The sequence below is a fragment of the Chroicocephalus ridibundus genome, chromosome Z (assembly GCF_963924245.1).
Source record: "Chroicocephalus ridibundus chromosome Z, bChrRid1.1, whole genome shotgun sequence".
Taxonomy (NCBI): domain Eukaryota; kingdom Metazoa; phylum Chordata; class Aves; order Charadriiformes; family Laridae; genus Chroicocephalus; species Chroicocephalus ridibundus.
The window spans coordinates 245,001-265,028 of record NC_086316.1 but is presented as its reverse complement, the minus strand read 5'-3'; the positions used below and the strand labels follow the sequence as shown (position 1 = coordinate 265,028).

Sequence of the window (20,028 nt, the reverse complement as noted above, 5' to 3'; positions counted from 1 at the left end):
AGTTCTCCTGCACTTCTGCATGACAGGCATGTGGATACTTGTGCAGTGAGTGCTGGAGCGTAAGAGCAGGGTCTCCTCTGCCCTGTCCTTGGAAAGAAAGACGGGACAGCAGAACTGCAGAGAGCGAAAGGGAGGTGGTGAGGCTGCGCAGCAGGGTCAGAGAAGTTACAAAAAGCGAGAGGGTATCCTTTCAAAACCTGGTGTCTGTATGCAAATGAAGAAAACAGAAAGGATCGTAAACTCTGGCGGATTAAACGTGAAAGTGCAGAATTGAGGGTAAAAAAGAGTTTAAGGGGCACTTTGCAAAGGAATCAAAACCAACAGTACATCTTTCTTCACATCAGAGCAAGAAGCACGTAAGGCCAACAAGACATGATGATGATCAAGGTATGAAAGGAACGTTCAGCCAAGATAAGGCCATCGCTAACAACTTAAAAATATTTTTTTGGCACCTAGCGTTCATAGTGGAAGAAACCGGGGACATTTCCACACTGAAATCTTACTTTGTGGAGGGAATCATCAGAGAATCTCTCTGAAATGGAAGAGAATGTTAGGGTTACTACTAACCTATGAATACTAATTCATTACCAGAACTGGACAACGATTACCCAAAGCTGCAGAGGGGCTGGAAGGTGAAATGGCCACGTCTGTGACGGCAGTGTGTTATCTTTTGCTTTGTGTCTGATTGGTAACTGAGTGGCAAATACAATGACAATTCTTTAAACGGGTCCCAGGGAGAGCTGGGCAACCAGACCTGCCAGCCTGATGTGCACACCAAGCAAGTTACCAGAAAATGCAATAGCAGCGGCATGTTGGAATAGATATATAAATATGATCTACATGGGAGGATTCAAGATCGCTTTTGTAAAGGAAATCCCACTTCTCAGAAATCTCTGGAGTTCTTCAAAAGAGAAGGTCGACAAGCATGTGTGTAAACATGATCCAGTTGACATAGTCTACGATTTCCAAAAGGCATTTGACAAAGTTCCTGACCAAAAGCTTTTAAGGAAACTAAACAGGCATGGAATAAGAGGATAAAGGTAGGATATGCTAGTGTGACATGGAAAAGGGTGAACAATAGGGCGACAAGATTTGCTGAGAAGACTGAATTATTTAGAGTGTCGGTGCTGTGAGCCAACTGTGAAGAACTGCCCAAGGACTGTACGAATCGGAGGGAGAGCACAATAAAATGGCAGATGAACTTGGGTGGCAATAAGTGTAAAGTAAATTACCCAGGGAAAAATAATCCCATCTTTGTATGTGGATTGGTGGGCTCTGAGCTTACCATTACCATTCAGGACTCAAATTTTAGGCTTATGAGATATGATGCCCCAAAAAATCAGTTCAGCATTCAAAAGCTGTGGAAAAAAAGCAGATGAAACATTAGGAGTCAGCAGGAAAGCAATGGACACCTAGGTGCGACTTTGGTCTCTTCTGTGTCCTTCAGCACAGCTACAGCTCTTCAGCCCGGAAGAGAGATGAGAGAGGGAAGCATCTGTAAAGAGCTTCAAAATCATCCATGATGGCAGACAGTGCTTAGTGATCAGTTCTTCATCATTTCTTCCAGTACAAGAAATAGTGGGCATCTGACAAAGGCAGTAGGGAGATAGGTTGAGGAGACACAGAAGGAGGTGACTTCTCGTGCAATAGGCAGCAGATCTGTGAGACTCCTTACGGAGGGATGCAGGAGGTTGCTCTGGTTCCGAAGGAGTTGGGACCAGTTCATGGAAGACAAAGCCATGTAAATTTACCTAACACACAGAAACTTCATCCAGCTTGCACAGTCATTGAGCTTAAAACAGCTGGGTGTGGAGGAGTGTTGGGGAAAGGATGTGTGCTTGCTCCATGAGGCATCATCTTACGGCCATGGTTAGAAACCATGGGCGGGTGGTCCAACGCAGCGTAGTCATTGTTTTCAGGCTATGTAGACTGATCATAATAACAGGTCCATATGTCTGTGTCTCTGCTAATTACTTTCTGTAAAGAATTACGAGTCCGCCACAGGGCATTTTATCAAAAAGCTGAAAGTGTTTCTCCAAGCCCAGTTACTGCGACTGTTGTGTGTCAGCCTGCCTGTTGGGACGTTTCTGGTGTCCGTAGGAGTTATGTTGGGCTAAATGAGTCCAGTGGTTCCCCAAAGTTCTCCAAAATACTCTGAAAACATTACTGCAGCCTTCATAGAGCAGATCTTAATACAGTGTTGGGAAAAACACTAATATACTCCCTGATTTTTTTTCAGTTGTTATCAAATACTTTGGATGCTCAAAAAACATTTTAATTTTCTGTTATAGAAAGTTCACTTGCTTTTACCATGCACAATGGATACAGAACAAGCTCCTGTGCACAGTCTGTCTCAGAGTGACTCTCCATGGTCACGCTTTTGTCCAGAAATGAGCACAAGGCAGCTCAAGGCTTGAGACTAGGCTGGACTTCACCTAGTTGGATTTGAGAATGCTCAAAGTTATTTAAAACATTTTCAGGAAAATACATGTATTATCCGTTAGGTCAGTCACTTTGCCTGAAACAGCCCAGAGAATGTATGGAGTCATCTTAGCTGGAGTTGTGTTGCAAGAAGCTCAGCCTTGTGTGCGTTCCTTGGGAAGATCCTCCACGGAGCTGCTAGCAGAGTTGTTCAAAAGTTTCGAGTATGGCTCTGTTTGACCCTCTGCTGCTCCCTCCGGGAAAGAGCATGTCTGGCGCATCCAATGTTGTGTGCTCCTATAGATGTGTACCTGTGTACATCTGTGCAAACATTTGTATACTTATGCTTATATATGATTAAGCTGAGAACCCGATGCCGTGAACGTCCTGTGTTTTGCAGGGTTGATGGCGGGTCGGTGGGTGTCATGAGGCTGGTGGTCTGCAGCCTCACCTGCCAGCTGCAAGGCTGGGAGAAGAACTTCACAAACAGGGTGATGTGTCAGGGAGGAGGCAAACGTTGCAGGACGGGGTCTCCTTGTGTGCTCAGGGAAAACCAGCGTGCGGGTGCTCAGTGAGCTGCCCGAGCGCATCCCAGAGCTGGCAGCCAGCAGTGCCCGGGGACCCGCTGGGTGCCTCAGCCGGCACCTGCTGCGCGTGTCCTGACATGTCACCCACCGTTAGCGTCCTCTCTCCCAGAAGATTTCCTTCCGCCTTTGTCATTTTCGGTGCTGGCCATGGGGACGTGGCCACCTCTGCGGGCCGGATGTGGCTGGCGGCAGAGGGACATCTGCGGGGCTGCGCTGGCAGCCTCATGGCTGCTGGGCCTGTCCTGCGGGTGCTGCCACGGGCCCTCGCCCCTCCCCAGGGCAGACAGCACGGGGTTTGCCCTCCATCCCCAGGTTTTTGTGCCTGCGGCGAGGCCGCGTCCGCCGAATGGTACGCGTCAGTCGGCATTACCGGGCGCCTGCCCAGCGCCGGCAGTTATCCACCTCGGCCTGCTCTGCGGCCGCCGTCTGCGCTGGGGAGAGGTCTTGACATCTGCTCGTGCGGGAGCGGTTTTGAAGGGAGGCATTGTGCGTTTTCCGCGGCAGTTCCCATGCGGAGGTGATGAAAAGTGTGTGTTTTGGCAAATCTTTTGTTTTATTGTGGTGGCTTGCGGCGGGGCAGCTCCTAGCAGCCGCCGCTTTGACAAAGCACCAGAGGATTCTGTTAAAAAGTTGTGTTTAGTAATTGTAGTCGTCGTGTCAGACCATAACTGACTTGGAGCTGAAGGATTTTTGCGAGATGAGTAGCTGTGCCAGCAGGGACCCAAGTCTCCTGGGCCAGCCGCGCTCTCATTAAGATTTGCCGCTAGCCGTGGCGGTGTTCGGCAAGTATGTGACGTGCATGCTGTTATTGTATGCTTGGCTTGTCAGCCTGCAGCTTTCTGACACTCACTTATGTCACTCTTTATTCAGAGAGGAAGAAGCTTTTGATAATTTGACAAGACAAGCTCTTAAACGATCTAGGTCATGGCCTTCACTGTCTGTGATTGTGAACATATTTCCTGAAAGCCCTGTCACTCATCACAGCTACATTTTCTCCCGGGGAGCCGCAGGCCCGTCCCGGTCTCCTGTCAGCGCGTGCATTTTGGTTATTCATACGCCAAATACAGTAGCGGGGTTTTTCCTTCCCTTTTGCAAATGCTCGCATGTTAGCGAGGCTAATCCTCTCCCCCGCGCCCGCTCCCAGCAGGGCCGCCGTCGAGGGCCCTCTCGGCGCAAGGCAGACGACCGGCCAAGGGGAGCGGAAAGGAGGAAAGGCCGCTTAGTGCTGTTTTTGTGTTTGCTCATTGTTGTGGAAATATGAGAACTGGTGGCAAGGGCCTTGTCTATTGAGCACTCGAGTCCTGGTCTGCTGTCAGGGGCTGTTTGAGATTGAGTGTTTTATTTTCTTTGATGTTCACGTTTGAGAATAGGGAAGTGGGAATTAAACAACAGATGCATTAAGCCGTTGTTCTGGTAAAACAATAATTAGCACCTGATAAAATTCAATACGGGTCAAAATGCGCAGGATCCAGCCTGGATTCATCTGGTGTGGCAGCCTCAGCCAGAGCCAGCTCGGGTACGAATAATCACCCTCCCAAATTAACCGAACATGGGCCGCAGCAAAACCAGCAGATTTGGGGGAAAAAACAGATTTGGGAAAATTAATTGCCTGGCAGTTGTGTGCCAAATGGCAGGCGGACGTGGCAAAAGGTGTGGGGAAGGCACCTCGCCTGCGCCTTCCACGGCCTCGCCACGCTGGCACCTTTTGTGCCGGTGCATCTAAATGCTAGTAGGGTCAGACCACTGGGGCAGGAAATAAATGCAATTTTATTTTAATGTAGTTCATCACGCTGCCATCGTACTTGTATACCACAAGGGCTTTTCTTTAAATGAGGGCCATTCATGGTTAAGTACTTTTAAATAAATAAGAAAAATCACAGGCTCGGTGGTTGTTGTATTTGGTTATGCTCTCTTCCATGGCAAACCTCTTTGCTTCATTTGAGAAGCCAGTATTCAGTAGTAATTGTTAATTATATTTTTTGTCATTCTGTGATAGAAGATACAGACAATAACTCTGAGCTGATGCAAGGTAATAGGACTCCTCGTTAAAAGCATTGCTTCTAAAAAGCTGTTGTTTAGCCAGGCATCCGTTTTCCACTATTGTATTCAACTCCTGAAGTTCGTAAGTGATCATTGTGACGATGAAAAGTATTGCACTGAATCACCATCTGAATGAAGAAATATGCTTGGCCAATTTTCCCTTACCACCTTCTTCCCACCTCCCTTAAGTTTTCCCACAGCCTTAAAACATCCTTAAAGACAACAGTGATAAAACCTGCCTCGTGGTAGCACCGCGCAGGGTGGGGACCGTCCCTCTTCCCGTCTTCTGGCAAGAGCTGCGCCAACTGCAGTTCCCTGCTCCAAGTTACAGATTTTCACCGCAAGTGATGTCTTTGTGTCCAGGGCAAAAAAAACCCCAACCAAACTATTATTCAAAAATAAAATAATTTTTTTAATTATTATTAAATAGCTGCTGTGTGAGTAAAGGTCATATCACAGAGTGGCATTTTGCCAGTATGTGACAACTCATTGATTGCGATTTTTCAACCATATTAGTCTGGGGACACTGCGGTAATCGAAAACTATCCAGAACTAATGTATAAATAACTGTCTGCTACCCCTGTGCGAAACCAGCAAAAGTCTCGTGTACAGCTGAAGCCGTTTGCAGGTTTGAGTGAGAAGGCAAGGTCTTTGATACAACATTTTTATATGCTAGAGAGTGTTTATGTATCGCGCCTCCAAATCCTGTGTAAGTTAGCGAAGGAGGAAAATCCTTTTGTTTGCACTCGAAGACAGCTCCAGTGTGCTCAAACTGTCAAATGTTGTAGAATGCTCCTCTGTTAGAAATGTGGGATGTACTTCCCACATTTTCTTTACAGAAACATTAATATAAAACTCAAATATTTACATGCAGTACTTGAGTAAGAGGAGAAATGTCGAACCATTACACAGAACAGATTGTAGATTTTTCTCCAGAAAATTGTGTTACTGACGGAATGAATAATAAATAATATAATTTCCATCACATCCAGGAAAAACATACTGTATATGCCATAGAGTGACCGTCAGAAACTTGGATTATTTTTTGAGAGATCCAGTTGCTAATATTGGTTGTTGGGTGGGGTTTTTTTAATTAACATGCTCTGTCAGAATAAAAGAAGGCACGAATTTAGGCATGAGTGAAAAATTTATTCGAAATCTAAAGAAATGTTAATAGTACTCATTTGCAAGTAGTCATGAGGCTTCAGTGTTTGAAATCAGAGCTACAGCATATTATGTAGAAGCCACGGAATAACTAATATTTCTTCTTAAAATACCGAAAATTGAGATTGGCAAACCAAATTGCTAATTGTTCAAATGATTAAGGAGCTGTTTTAATGCAAGGGTAAATGTTTTAAACAAAAGTGAAAGACCTCCATTGAAATAACTGCGTGCACGCTCTCTTAAATGCTAAAATGGTTAACAGAAAAAGTACCACTATTTCTGTGTCTGGTTATGGCTTGGGGGTCATAGGAGAAGGCAGAAATGTTGTAAATTTTGTAAAAATATTAAGAACCCTTGAGAGAGTAACCTCTGTCTCATTGCTCATTAACACATTCTGTTTTTTTTTAAAGAAGATCCACATTTTCCTCTTTCCTCTCTTAGGTATTCGTCAGGTCTATTGTGTTGCTGCTGTGATTCAAAAATCTGCTTTGTAAAATTTTTTACAATGGGCTGCACTTAGAAGTTTGTGTGCAAGTCTAGCAAGTTTTGGGGAAAAAAAAATCAAGCAAGGCATTGTAAAAATAGAAACATTAAAGCAATCTGTTATGCTTCTTGTTTACACCTCATCTGACATCAGGCTACTGAGGATTATTACATGTAACAATTATATTTTGATTAGGATAGAGATATGTACAAAAATAGTAAAATATTTCTATTCCTACATGAAAGGAAGGTACTTTGTGACTTAATTTTCAAAACATTATGTAAATTTAACATGTCAGAAAATTTAGAATTTAAATTCATTTCTGCTTGTTTTTCAGTATTAATACTTACTAGAGTTAAGAGCATGTTACTCTCACAAACTTCTAACCTTCGGAGAAGAAGGGCTGAGAGAAAACTGTTACTGGCTTTCTGACAATGGCAGGGAGTGTGTTAAACCAGTGTAAAATTCAATTAAACTGTCTAGCCAGGTTTTTGAAGCTGAAATGCAGACCCTTTCAGTTAAGCTTCTTATTTTCCTGTGACCGACACCGGTGGATACTGTGTTATGCCAAAACCAACAGGCTGTAAAGCACCTTGTTTCATGCTCCTAGCTGATCAATATTTTTATTTTCCAGGCTTGCCCAGAAATATGGAGGCAGTATCACCTAACAGTAAGTAGAAACACCTTTTTTATTTTCTTCTACACCCAACCTATTTACTCTTCTGTGAACTGCTGACCATAAAATATAGACAAGCATCTTCAGCGAGAAGATAATAAACATCTGAAGAGTTTTTGAACTGAAGAATGCAATGAAACACTATTTTTTAAACATCTTTAGAACTTATGATTTCATTTTAATACTGTAATCATTAAATGAGTGCCTTGCAGCACTCTCTCCTCTCAGTGACTACATTTGCACATATAAAGAGGGTTAAATTTTAAGTTGAGATGCATAGCAGAAGCAATAATCCCATCTCAGATATCCCAGATCCTGGTAATTAATCACTGTGTGTGACAAAGCTTTCTTTTTAAATGAGTAAAATAAATCAGCTAGAGTGTAGATGTTAATTTGAGAAATACACTTTATAAACTTTTGCAAATAATTTCTAATTGGTGGGGATATAGCTATAACTTCTTCTTTGGCCTGCATTAGTTACCTTTAGTCGTTGAAACAAGAAAATAAAACTTTGTGAACTGCACCAGTGTATTACTTAAGGTTTTTCCGCATATGTAAAATGGAGATAAAAATAAAACAAAATGCTTTCAAATTTGGCTCATATTGATACCTGGAACAATATTTAACTTGTCAAGGCAATATTCAATGGATTGGTATCCCAAATCTTGAATATATTCATTTATAAAATTATTATACATAAAAACACCTTTAAAGATTAGGATTTTCGCTGTTCATCTGAATCTTTGCTGTCATTGCTGTCCAGATCAACCTTGTTTGTATTTAGCTGTTACAGATAATTAATCACTGCTGTAGGTTCAAAACAAAGTAGAAAAGTTTGTCCACTACTTTTCTTTATGGGTCTTTGGTGTGGGCTTTTTCTTTTGAGCAATAAATAGGATGTGCTTTATAATTTGTTGCCTCCACCTCTTCACGGTAGTGGAATGCTCTTTTTGCTGTTTTTTGGTTCTAAATTCAATGATTAGGGAAATCTGTGCTTAAAACCTCTTGCGAGTGTTTTCTGCATAATGATTTTAAAACAAAGCTCTGGTTTGGAAATCCTCCACCCTCTCTAAGTATTTACTTTTATTTTAAACAGAATTGGTATAGACTTTAAAAAAAAAAAAAAACGCATTATGAGCAAAAGGTGCATTCACTGAGTATTTTTGTTTGCTTTTTTTAAAATTGCGTGAAGGAAAAAGGTAAACACTGTCTTTCATTATAATCCCTAAGGGTGCATGTAAAAACGATTTCTGAAATGTTTATGATATTTGGAATCTAATAACCAGATAAGTGTATTAGATGTAGTAATATGTTGGGTACTATTTTTTACTGAGGCATAAGATTTAATTGATTTTAGTCTTGCTTGCCATTGAAAATTCCCCTAAAAGTGAGCTGCACTCAACACTTAGAAAATATTTATTTTTGTAAAAAAGTGGTGGGGAGCTTAAATGTCACCCAGTGGTTACTAGGGCAGAATTTGAGGTATCTGAGGTAGAAAATTTTATCTGTTAATTTTGTAGAAACTGTTCTGAGTTTACACTTTACTTAGTATACAGCTAACAATATTTGTCAAAACAAGCTCTTGTTAGAAAATGCAGCAGTAACGAATACAAGTGTATTATTAAAACCACCCATTTGGAAACTTTTAGTGCATTTTAGGGACATTTTGAAATGTAGTCAAATATGGGCGCGCAAAGATAAATTGGCATTGAGTCAGACCCTAGCTACTGATAAATAATTTTTCATTTTGCAGTGAACTGAAAATTATCTGCAAATAATCCAGGTTTCTGATATGTGGGAAATGCTTTGCACGTCTCCATTTTTTGCATGGGAAGACTCACTCCAACTCAGAGTTACATTAGTAGTCAGATTAAGCCTGGAATTTAAAAATTTGTGTGGTAAAAGACATGCTTGATATTTTAAATAAGTTATACCTCAAGAAACTGCATTATCAAAATTGTTTAAATGTGTAAGTCCCAGCTTCTATTATTCCATTTAAATATTCTCATTTGCGCCCAAAGCAGAAGTCAATAGTGTTCTCACAAGAATCAAAACTTCTGTTAGAATAATGTATATTACACACGTATTTATAGAAGTGTAACTAAAATGTTGAGATCTTCTACTCTCATAGTAGTAATATTTCAGTATAGAAACTAGTTCATAATTTTCCTAGTTTTGCATAAATATTTCTATACAAACAGGATAACTGTTTAAAGAAAAATAACAGGAGTTTTTAAAAAACTACCACTGAGGCTGTTGCTGTGCTGCAGAGGCTGCCTGATTTTTAACAAATAGGCTATGGCTAGAGTGAGTTTTCCTGTGCTTTAGCCATGGATACAGCCACTAGATTTAAATTGATTTTGGTAAATTGATCACAAGTGTCACACATGCAGGTACACGTAAGCGCCAATAAAACAAGGCATTCAGGTTTGTAATAAACGACCGTTTTTATAACGTTGCTTAGAGACAGCCATTACAAAGTTTGTCTAAATGTTTTGCATTATATAAAGTATTCTTAGTTAATGACTGTGAATGCTTGTGAAAAACCACACAGCCTTCCACCTTTCTCTTTTGTGAAGCTTTGGTGATTTTATTCATTATCTGGCTCTTTCCTAAGAGATGGACTGCCATCTATTGACTCCTTGTAGGCCCTGCACAGAAACATGGACTGACTAGAACAATGACTAAATAATAAAACCATTCTGCTGTTATGGATGGTGGTAGGTTTTTGTTTACATTAGCTGTGGTGACAAATTTTGGCACATTACAAATAATTTGTTGTATGGGCAGAAATATCTTATTCCGACCAAAACAGACTGCCAGTGCAAGAAATCTGACGAGCAGTTGAAATGGCAAAAAGGATTATAAGCGGAATATTTTAATTTGCCTTTTGATAGAAAAAAGATTATCATATTGTATTCAATGAAGCTTAAATTTAAAGGCTCTATGATAATCAAAGCTTTATAACTGGATGAAGTTAGTTTCTTTAAACTTGTTCTTTCAACTCTGTTAACTAAAATTATTCTGAAAAAAACCAATCAAAGTCAGCAGAACAATCCAATTCCCACTGAGGTTTAAAATAATATTTAATAACCTCTTTAAGATGGTGATTTAAAAGTTTTACAAATCGTTTTCATTGTGCCTGCTCTCTATGTATTTCTCCTGTATCAGAAGAGGGGAATTACATTTGTCAAACATATTTTAGGTTTTTCTTCATATAGGTATCTATTTGCAATAAATAGGTCGGTTTTGATACCCGCTTACGTTTATCAAAGGTGTTATTATCAATTCAAACAATAACACAAGGACTTGGTTTGCAGATCCAGGATACACAGTTTTGATCATAGCGCACTGCAGTGTAAATAATAATACGTGTCTTTTTTTCACAGACAAGGTATTTGAAGGTCCTGTAAAGCTCTTTGTTCTAGGTTATCAGGAAGCTTAGTTTACAACTTTGTCTTTCTAAATGCTCCACAAACCCAGGGAAGCACTGTCTGTGCTCCAAGGGACGTGCCATCGCATCCCCTGTTCCCACGTCTGAAGGATATCGGGGTGCTCATGGCAGTGTTTTTGTGTCCTCAGCATGCTTGGCTCTTTTCATTGCCTTTCTCTTGTCGTTTCGGATTTCAGCTATAAAGGTAGAGGCATTTATGAAATATTTCGTACTCAAGTGGAGGCCAGAGTACAGCCCTCTATTTGAAAAAAAAAAAGTCATCAGTGGAAAAACTTGTGAGATTAAGGCACATTACGAGTTTCATTCGTTTGGTTCGGTTTTGCAGTTTATTCTTAAGAAAAATACAGTAGTGTCTGCCTGAGTGTGATCTGCTGTCCGATGGCCCCCATTTCACTGGTCTGTGTTCAGTGTGCCGCAGGAGAAGGACCCCCCCAGGCTGGGGTTGGGTGCGAGGTCGGTCCCCTCCATGGAGCAGGGCCCTTCTCCTGGAATAGGGGATGTGCCGACGGCGGGGCTGGCCTTCTCGGGGACACCGTGCCAAGGAAGGGACCCTGTGCCTGCGGCACCCCAGCCAGCCAAGGGGACCCGCTCCCTTCCCCCCGCTGTCCATGGGACCCGCTCCCGTCCCCCCACCATCCTGTGGCCCGGTGGAACCAAGGGTAGATGTTGTGCTGCCGTGAGCCGCCGCTTTTCCACCCAACAGACGACATCGCTGGGGAATAAAGAGGAAATCTGCTTGCAGCGCACAGTGGCCCATGTTTCGCCTGGGCGTGAAGCAGCGCTCCCTCGGTCTGCGTCCCCAGCGGTGACACCCAAAGCCTCTCGCGGCGGCACCGGTGGGGCAGCAAGGCGGCCGTGGGGGTGTTCGATAGGAAGGGGAGACCGGCCGGCTGCGCGTGCGTCTCCCTACGCGTGCTGCACTCCTGCCTTGTCGGAGGGGCTCGTGCCGTACAAAAATGAGTGTGGCCAGTCCAGCTCCGGATGGAGGTGTGGATACAAGAACCGCATGGCAATTAATGTTGCACATATTAGTATCTTCTTCAGTAAACATCCACAGAATAATGAAATTCCGTCCCTAAAACGGGAAGAGTGCAATTTTTATTTTTTTAATGTGTTAGTCAGTATAGATGCATATGTTAAAACAGAAATGTTGCTCCAATTAGGTGTTTTCTTTTTGTAGAGACTGCTTATTTTTAATAACCGCTTCCCCCCCGGTACTGCTCTGGCCACAAGGAAGCCTTCCCCCATCCCCTGCCTTCACCAGTCTCATTTATATTAAAGCTCCTAGGCCAAGATGGCCACCAACAGAGTTTTAGAACCATCAGAATTTTTAACTAGCAGGAGCTATCATTTAACATGCTTTTTGACAGTTTGTTAATCTTACTTTTAATCCACTTACATAAAAGAAGGTGAACCAGGAATTGGCTGGTTTGGCCTCTGTGCGTAAAAGGCATGAAGGGACAATGCGTCTTTTGTGTTTAAATTTTGCGCTCGGATTTCTTTGTGTGCATTATTAAAATTCCTCTTGGCCTGCCACTTTTTTTTCTGAAATGAAAACATAAGCAGTGTTGCTTAAAGTCAGTTTGTATCCTTGAAAATGTGACTTTCAGAAGGAGAAAATTTAAAGTATGACTCTGGAAAAAAAAAAATTTAAGTTTGAGGGAGAGAGCATTTGGTTTCCAGAGAAGCTTTGTGGGTTTTGTGTGGTGAGGGAAAGGGTGGGTTTAGAGGTATTTTTGCAGGGGGATGAAGCTGATGTCCCCATGCGCAGGACGGGTCCGCAGCCTCTGCTCCTGGTCCTGGTGCCACGCGGCAGCGACCACCAGATCCTCACCTTCACGTTGAAGGTTTCCACACTTGACCAGTTCCTCTCCAGGTGTTTTAAGCTCTTGTTTTTATTAACTCTAGTAAAAATAGTACTTTTTTAATGCAAGAGACAATGTGGGTTTGCATATTTTGGAATCCCAGAGCGGGCCCTCATGTGCCAGCACGTCAGTAGCAGGATATTCGGCGGGATATTTTGCAGGGAAGGGAACCCAAAATTCCTGGGGTATGAATTTAGGGCATGGATGACTCTGACTCCTGCAGATCGTGGGGGAACATGAACACCTGGAGCGTGACAGTGTGCCCACGCTGCCCCTGAGGGAAAGGTGACTTTTTGGTGCTTTGGTTTGAGAAGATTTCATATGCTCTGAGAACCTGTGCAGGCCTCTTTAGCCAGCGGAGGAGGTAGGGCAGATCTTGGATGACAACTGGCAGATATTTTGCGTTTAAATTATCAACTCGCATTGTTCGGGCCCAAGCCCTGCTGCTTTTGCAAGTGCCGTTCTGCAACAGTGATGCCTCTGAAATGTCTGCCTGCCCCGCGCGGCTGTTCTGGTGGAAACACGGACACTGGAGGTGGTTTGTGTGCTGTCTACTGGGTCACTTGGATTTTATTTTACATTCTATATTTTTTTTACCCTACGAATTATCATTTGTCCTGCATTACTGTTCTCTTTCAAGTTCCAGATATTTTTGAGGCTATCAGAAACCTAAACCAAAATTTCTATTGCAAAGAAATCATATTTCACAAAAGACAGTATTCTTTCTGATAGTTGTTTTTACACAAAACAGAATTTCAGGTCCCAAAATAAGTGTGAGTACAAAGCATGTGCTATCGCTTTCAGTACCAACGCATGCTAGACAGAGTTCTTTCCCTATTTTTACTTTAAAACTGGATTTAAAATATTACAGGAAAAAGAAGTAGCTTCAATAACTTTATATAAATATGTAACATCCACAAAAAATACTGTTTAGAGTTTGCCTTTTTATGAAAATGTTGGGTTTTAACTAATACCCCTGGCCAGTTACGAGAACCGAATAATTAGGGGGCTTTTGTGTGTCGGCTAAGGTGACAAGTTCGGGCTGGTTGTCTGTGAAACGCCAGCATGTCTCTGCGCTGGCGCTCCCTTTCCTGGTGCGGAGTGATGGCGCCTGGGTACCTCTTTTCTGCAGAGGGCAGATGCCTGCCCGGTGCCTGCCTTTACCCCGGGTTGTGGTCCTTACCCTGGCTCTTGCCAGCCTGGACCAGGAACCTTGCAGCCCCGCAGGGACCCGAGGGGCTGTTCTGGGGGGACTCCGTGACCCTCCAGCAGCAGAGCCGTCAGCTGCCACTCGTCCATCGTGTGAGTGTGGCAGAAAGCATCCCTGCTTTCTCTAACGTTGTCTGCCTCATGCTCCTCCCCACCTGACCCCCAGAAAATAAAATACAAGGTGCTTTTAAACTGAGGGATAAAGACTGATTGTCTTGGTCAGAAATTACATTTTGATATATTTCTGGAAGCAGTCTGGGACCAGGGGGAAACAGAAAGCTTGGGTGACGGGCTTTCCATTTCTCTGGTTTTGGGGTTCCAAAAACCTCCTCGAAGCGTTTGTCTCGGAGAAGTGCATCCTTCAGAGAACCCCTGACTTCGGTATGCCCGTTACTGTTACTTAGGGAACTGTGTTTTCTGCAAGTGCAATACCCTTTGGCCCTGCCTTTAAATGGGAAAAGGAGAAGAGCAGTGGATGTAAATTAAAAGGGGATGGAAATTAATACATTTTAATATTTTGAATGTTTCAATCTGTGGTTAGCTAACCCCTGCGTGCCCAGGAAGCGGTATGTGCTGTGTGTGACATTTCTCCAGCGCCGTGCCAGCAATCCTGGTGGTGAGACGTGCTCACAACTGGAGAACGACCGGAGAGAGCTGCTCCCTCCCACGCGGACCTGTGGGCAGGAATTCTCTGCTCAGCACAGATACTGCCATGTGCATCCCTCCTCTGTCCAACATATGCCAAGTCCGTCATGATAAGTATTTTTGTGCTACACCCAAACTGTTGGATAAGTGGTAAATTAAACAGAAAACAGGATAACGATGGTAAGATTCATTGCTGAAATACCTCCCCGTCATATACATAACTGCACTGCTTTGAAGCGAAAGGATTAAGATGATCTTGTCGTTGGTGCTTTCATATTGGGTAAAAATTTTCACTTCTCTTTCCTTTAGTTTGAAAAGGTGAAACTACGTGATCATTTAAATATTTTTTACTATTTCAAGTGTTAAACATCTAAATAAAGAAAATAGCATTTTCAAGCTAGAATGAGATTTCCCATGCATTTTAAAAGCAGGGGTTTATTTCAGAAAAAAAAAAAAAGTATTTCTGTGCCCTTTTTCTGCAGTAAGTTCCGTGTATGAATAGTCTTATTAAAGTTCCTTAAAACTTTCTGAAAATTATTCTTCTGAATAATTTTTTACAGTATATTCCTGAAAATTATTCCTCTGAACTTGATATGAAGATGATTTTTTTCAGTTTTGTTAGAACTTAGAGTCGGTTTCAAAATCCCATAGGAATCAAAAAAATTATCTATGATTTAGCAGACAATTCAAAACATATAAAAGTTACACTTTGGTGTAGATGACGAAAAATGTATTTTGGTGCATTTTTGTATTGCAACGTGGAAAAAATGTAAAGCGTCAGTATAGCGTGAATCTGCATGAACTGTTCGCACCACGTATGTCCTACCTAGGAGTGGCATTTTGCTTGTCACATGTCCACTCACTAAATTATGTGCTTTAGTAGTACCGAAACTGTCTCGATTTATCATGCAAACGCTTTGCGTGTTAAAATGTCCCAGGTGTGTAGCGCCGTCACCTTGGGAGCGTGTCGCTGGCAGCAGCCTCAGTGCTCTCGGTGTCGCTGCCAGTGCCGCTAATTCGTCCTGTCAGAGATCCCGCGTTCAGAGCAGCCGGGGGCTCTCTCCGGTTAGACGGTAACTTTCTCAAGTCATGCTTGATCATGTTAATCATCTACGGATTAGGATTCCCTAAAAGTATTCACTGGTTTAATTCTGAGAGGGTCTATCATGTCAATAATACTAATACATCTTGTTAGGTCCTGTCATGGGAGTAGAAAAGTTTCTATCCCGGTGACAGTATTATCCTGACTTTGATTTCAAATTTTGAAAAATCCAACATAAAGGGAATTAAAAGGAACCAAAGACCCATGTGAAGTGATGAGCAGCGCAGAGCCGTATGCCGTAAGGGAGTACAACTTCACCGCAGCACCGGGGGAGTCTGCGAGCAGAGGGAGATGGGCATGATGCGTGCGTATATGCTGGGTTGCCCACGTATGGCCAAGGACGAAGTCACCCCTCAGAATTTTTGGCTTCAGGGGGTGAAGTCAGGCCTTCAGTTTTAACTTGGTTATGAATGTCGATTCTATATTAAATTAGCATTTGACACACACACTCCCGCGGCCGTGGGGGGTGCTCTGACAGGGGCAGGAGCAGCCGCTGCCTGTGCTGGTTCTCCCGTCGCCGTCGGGAGGTGATGGCTTCCCGGGCCGCCCCATTGGGTGTTTTACCCCTGCCCGGTCCGTCTCTGGTCTGAGGATGCCCCGTGGCTGGTCCCTCGGCAGCACGGAGGGCGCCGGGTGATGCACAGCAGGGTTTGACCCCAGAGACAGGAGCGGGGCAACATGTACAGGAAGAGGTGCTATTTTTACAGCAGAACAGGTGATACATTTGCGAGAAATGGACAGTTGTTGCCTGCGTTCGAAGTTGCTCAGTGTCAGTGTAGAGTCCAAAAGCTGCTTGTCTTTTTTTTTCCTTTTTCTTTTTTTCTGCCCTCAAACGTACCGTTTCTCTGCCTGTAGTAACTACTCATCTTGTAGGTAACAGCAAGTAATTTCATATTGTTTCTTTACTATGCAGTTAATTCTGTTCCTAAGGTGTAACTTCCTTCAGCACTTAAAAAATTGAGTGGCGAGCGCCTGTGCACGGGCACGCACAAACACTGAGGGATTTCTGTGGACTGTGTAAAAACCCTGAAATATCTTCTGCTTTAAAATTAATGGCACCGGATTTTGACGTGATGCCCAGTTTCTCTCTGATTTCTTTTGATGGCAGATGAGGCCCTGGTTAAATTAATTCTGCTTTTCTGATGATGGTGTGAGGAGGGAAACAGAGGGAAAATAGCAGCCCTGAGATACTCAAAACTTGGCTTGGAGAAAACAGTTTTGCTCAATGGCATATTGATGTGACGTGAGAGAGGAGAAATCTGAGATCTTGTGATCCATTTTTAGACGCTGTAGGCTATTCAGAAAGTCCCAAGTCCTACAGAAGTAAAAACTATATGGAATTGAGACTCATATAAAGAAATAGATGTGCAAGAAGGACGTGTAAAGGCTCTTGTTTGTTAGTGGTCGGACATTTCATCGAGGGCGTATTCTGAATGAGTGTCACTAGTTACAAAGCTAGGTAGAAATAATGATGGTATTAATAAATACATACGATGCTCTGCAATGGAGAATACATGAAAAAATTATGAGGGAACTGATAAACATTAACATGTACAGTTAACGTGTTGGTAATGTGAGGAAAATGTTTCTGTAAAATTGTCCGTCAGTAAAGGATGCTACAGACTGAAGCCTGGCAGCTAGGAAGTTTAAAGGAAAAGGCTTGAATTATTGTTTAGTTAGAATGTACTCCAGCAAAAACTCACTTCCAGCAAACTCATGCACCAGTTTTTTGGCATCTCGCATACGCCAGCAGCGCTGTATTTTCTCTGTGTTTACTGCAGTTTTGCCTGTGATCAGAAATCATCTCAAAGTAAATATCTATTAAGAACGCTCCCCTAAGAAAGTTATTTCAAACGTGGTACTTCCTCCTTCTGCATCTGATGGTGAAAGGTGATTAGTAGACGACATAAAGGTTAAAGAGAGAGAGGACGAGAGAGAGAGGAAGCTGTAAATCATCTAGAATGACAGTAAAAATTAAAACCTTGGGGTTTGTTGGGCTCCCCGGTGTATTAGCTAATAAATATAACCGTGCTTTAGTTCTGTTCGTCTTCCGATTTTACAGGCTTTGCAAATGTTTGTGTTCAGATTAATGTATAAATGTATGTGTAAGTATGCATACGCTCAGCGCGGCGAGCGAGCGAGCGCGCGCGCGGTGCCGGGGCGCGGGCAGAGCAGCCTTTGGCGAGTCCCCTCATAAACATTCAGATAAAATATACGTGTCCCCACGCACAAGTCTCCTCCTCCTTCCCTGCCCCTTCCCGGCGCCCGCCTCCCCCACCCCACTTCAAAGCTTGTGGTCCTTTCTCCATCCTTGTACTAAAAGGTCTCTTTGTAAGCCAGGCCATTTGTCCATCATTGTTTGGGGTCCAAACAGTGGTAAAATACCCTGTCACCGATCCAGAGCGCTGTGAATGGCAGCTTCTCTCCGGACAATTGGCGGTGGTGCCGAGAAATATTCCTGAGAGGATTATTTAACCTTTCAATTTAGGGGGCACAAAGCCTGGCTGATTAATGAACTTTCTGATGGGCGCTGATAAGCGGATCTATTTCTTTATTTCCTCCAAAAGTGATTCCTTCTCCTGTCCCATATTACTATAATCTTAAACATAAAATGTGGCAAATAGATTAAAAAACAGCACTAAAGAGTTTATCTGGCTGGCAAACTGAAGGAGCTAAATTAAAATTGGTAATGAAAGCAGTGGCTGAGCCCTGTATATGGTTTTTAAATGCGCTGTGTATTTTGAAGAGACTTATTCTCCAGCTTGCCTGGTAATGACTGCTTTTGGTGCACAGTCCGGGGCTGGCTTCTGTTATCCCCCCAAAAAAATGAGTTGTGTTATCTGGATGACTGCAGACACATATGCATCCCCCTTTCTCACTGCATGGGCAGACAAGGTCGATAGCATTACAAGGTATTTGTGGCAGTGCTTGTTTCAGTTTTCAGAGCTGCCAGTTTTCAGCCAGATTTGAATTACAAAAGAAGAAGCTGGCATGAAAATTGAAAGGGTTTATCGGCTAGTCTGAAGCCTCATAGCACATTGCTTATTTATGCAGTCCATTTGCACCAGGAAATGTAAAAAGGAAATACATTTTAAAAATAAGGTCATAAAGACCCAGATATGTTTAAGATGGCAAATAAAATATAGATACCTATAATATCTTTCCAGGAAACGATTTCACTTAATGTTGCACATTACTTCGGAGGAGCATTTATGTTACTGTCATAAATTTGTGCATTTGTGTCACTCTATAGATCGTCTCTGGGGATTAAGAAGGAAGTGTTTGCTAACTTACTTTAAAATTAAAATAGAAGAAAGATAGGTTTGTAGTTTGAGAGCTACATCAGAAATAGTTGAAGTTTAATGCACCATCCTATTTAAATAACGTTTTGCATTCCGTGTAAAATTAGCCATGGACGACTGGATAGATGCCACCACCTTTGGAGAAAATTGGGATGCCTTTTAAACCATGAAGATTTTGAGGCATTCAGGGATTGTATTGTTGTTATCCTTACTATCTTGCATATATTCATTTTTTCTATGAACTTTTTTTTTTTTAAGATTTTTTTTTGTCCATTTTTCAGAAAAGACTTTCTGAATTAATATTTTAGTATTTTTTGTCTGCTTGTAAGAGTATCAAAAGATTACATTCATTTCCTTTAAATATACAATATTGTACTTTTTGTCTCTTCCTTTAACATTTTCACAGTCGATTGTAGATGTTATTTGCATCTATTTAAAATGCATTATATGAATGTCTTATTTCTGTAGAAAATGACCGCTTCGCAGTGCTTGTACTGCAAACCAAACAAGTTAAATTCCTTCTTTTGGGAAAGACTTTGGTTTTCCAGACTGCACAATCAAAAAATAAAATTGTGTCCATTGATTTGTAATTCACAGTGTATCAGGTCCTTAAAAAAACCCCACAACTAAAAGTTTAGTTAGATCAGTGTTTTCTTGGTTATTTCATTGTGTGTTGTTGATACCCAAAAGGGTGGGAAGAATGTTATAAATGCATTTAGTAAACTCAATTACAAGGTGTAATTTGTGGAAAGATAGGCGGATGCGACCTCCACAACTCCTGTTGGAAGAGCAGGGTTTTTTAGAAGGCTGAAAAAAACGAAGAAATAAAATTTGGTGAAGAAATGATTCTATTTATAATTGTTTAGAGTTTGGAGGGTTTAAAAGTCAAAATACTAAATTTGTACGTTTCTCATTTATTAGCATGCATCAAGCTCAGTATGTTTCTGTCATGAATTTTCATAAGGATTTTTACTACGTAGCATGTGTGGCTTAATGATGCAATCACCTGATAGACTAGGAAGACTCCAAAGGAAACGTTCCGGTCTGTTGTGTACATAATTCTTGTTTCAAAAATCTGC

The 20,028-nt window shown here is 42.2% G+C and overlaps 1 protein-coding gene across 1 annotated transcript in view; it reads left to right on the top strand.

The window, feature by feature from the left end:
* The window catches only part of ZCCHC7 (zinc finger CCHC-type containing 7), a 115,292-nt gene that overhangs the window by 84,154 nt on the left and 11,110 nt on the right, over positions 1-20,028 (top strand). Inside the window, exon 8 of the mRNA XM_063320896.1 lies at positions 7,331-7,366. Within this exon, the coding sequence (XP_063176966.1) occupies positions 7,331-7,366 (36 nt within the window). The remainder of the gene's footprint in view (positions 1-7,330; positions 7,367-20,028) is intronic.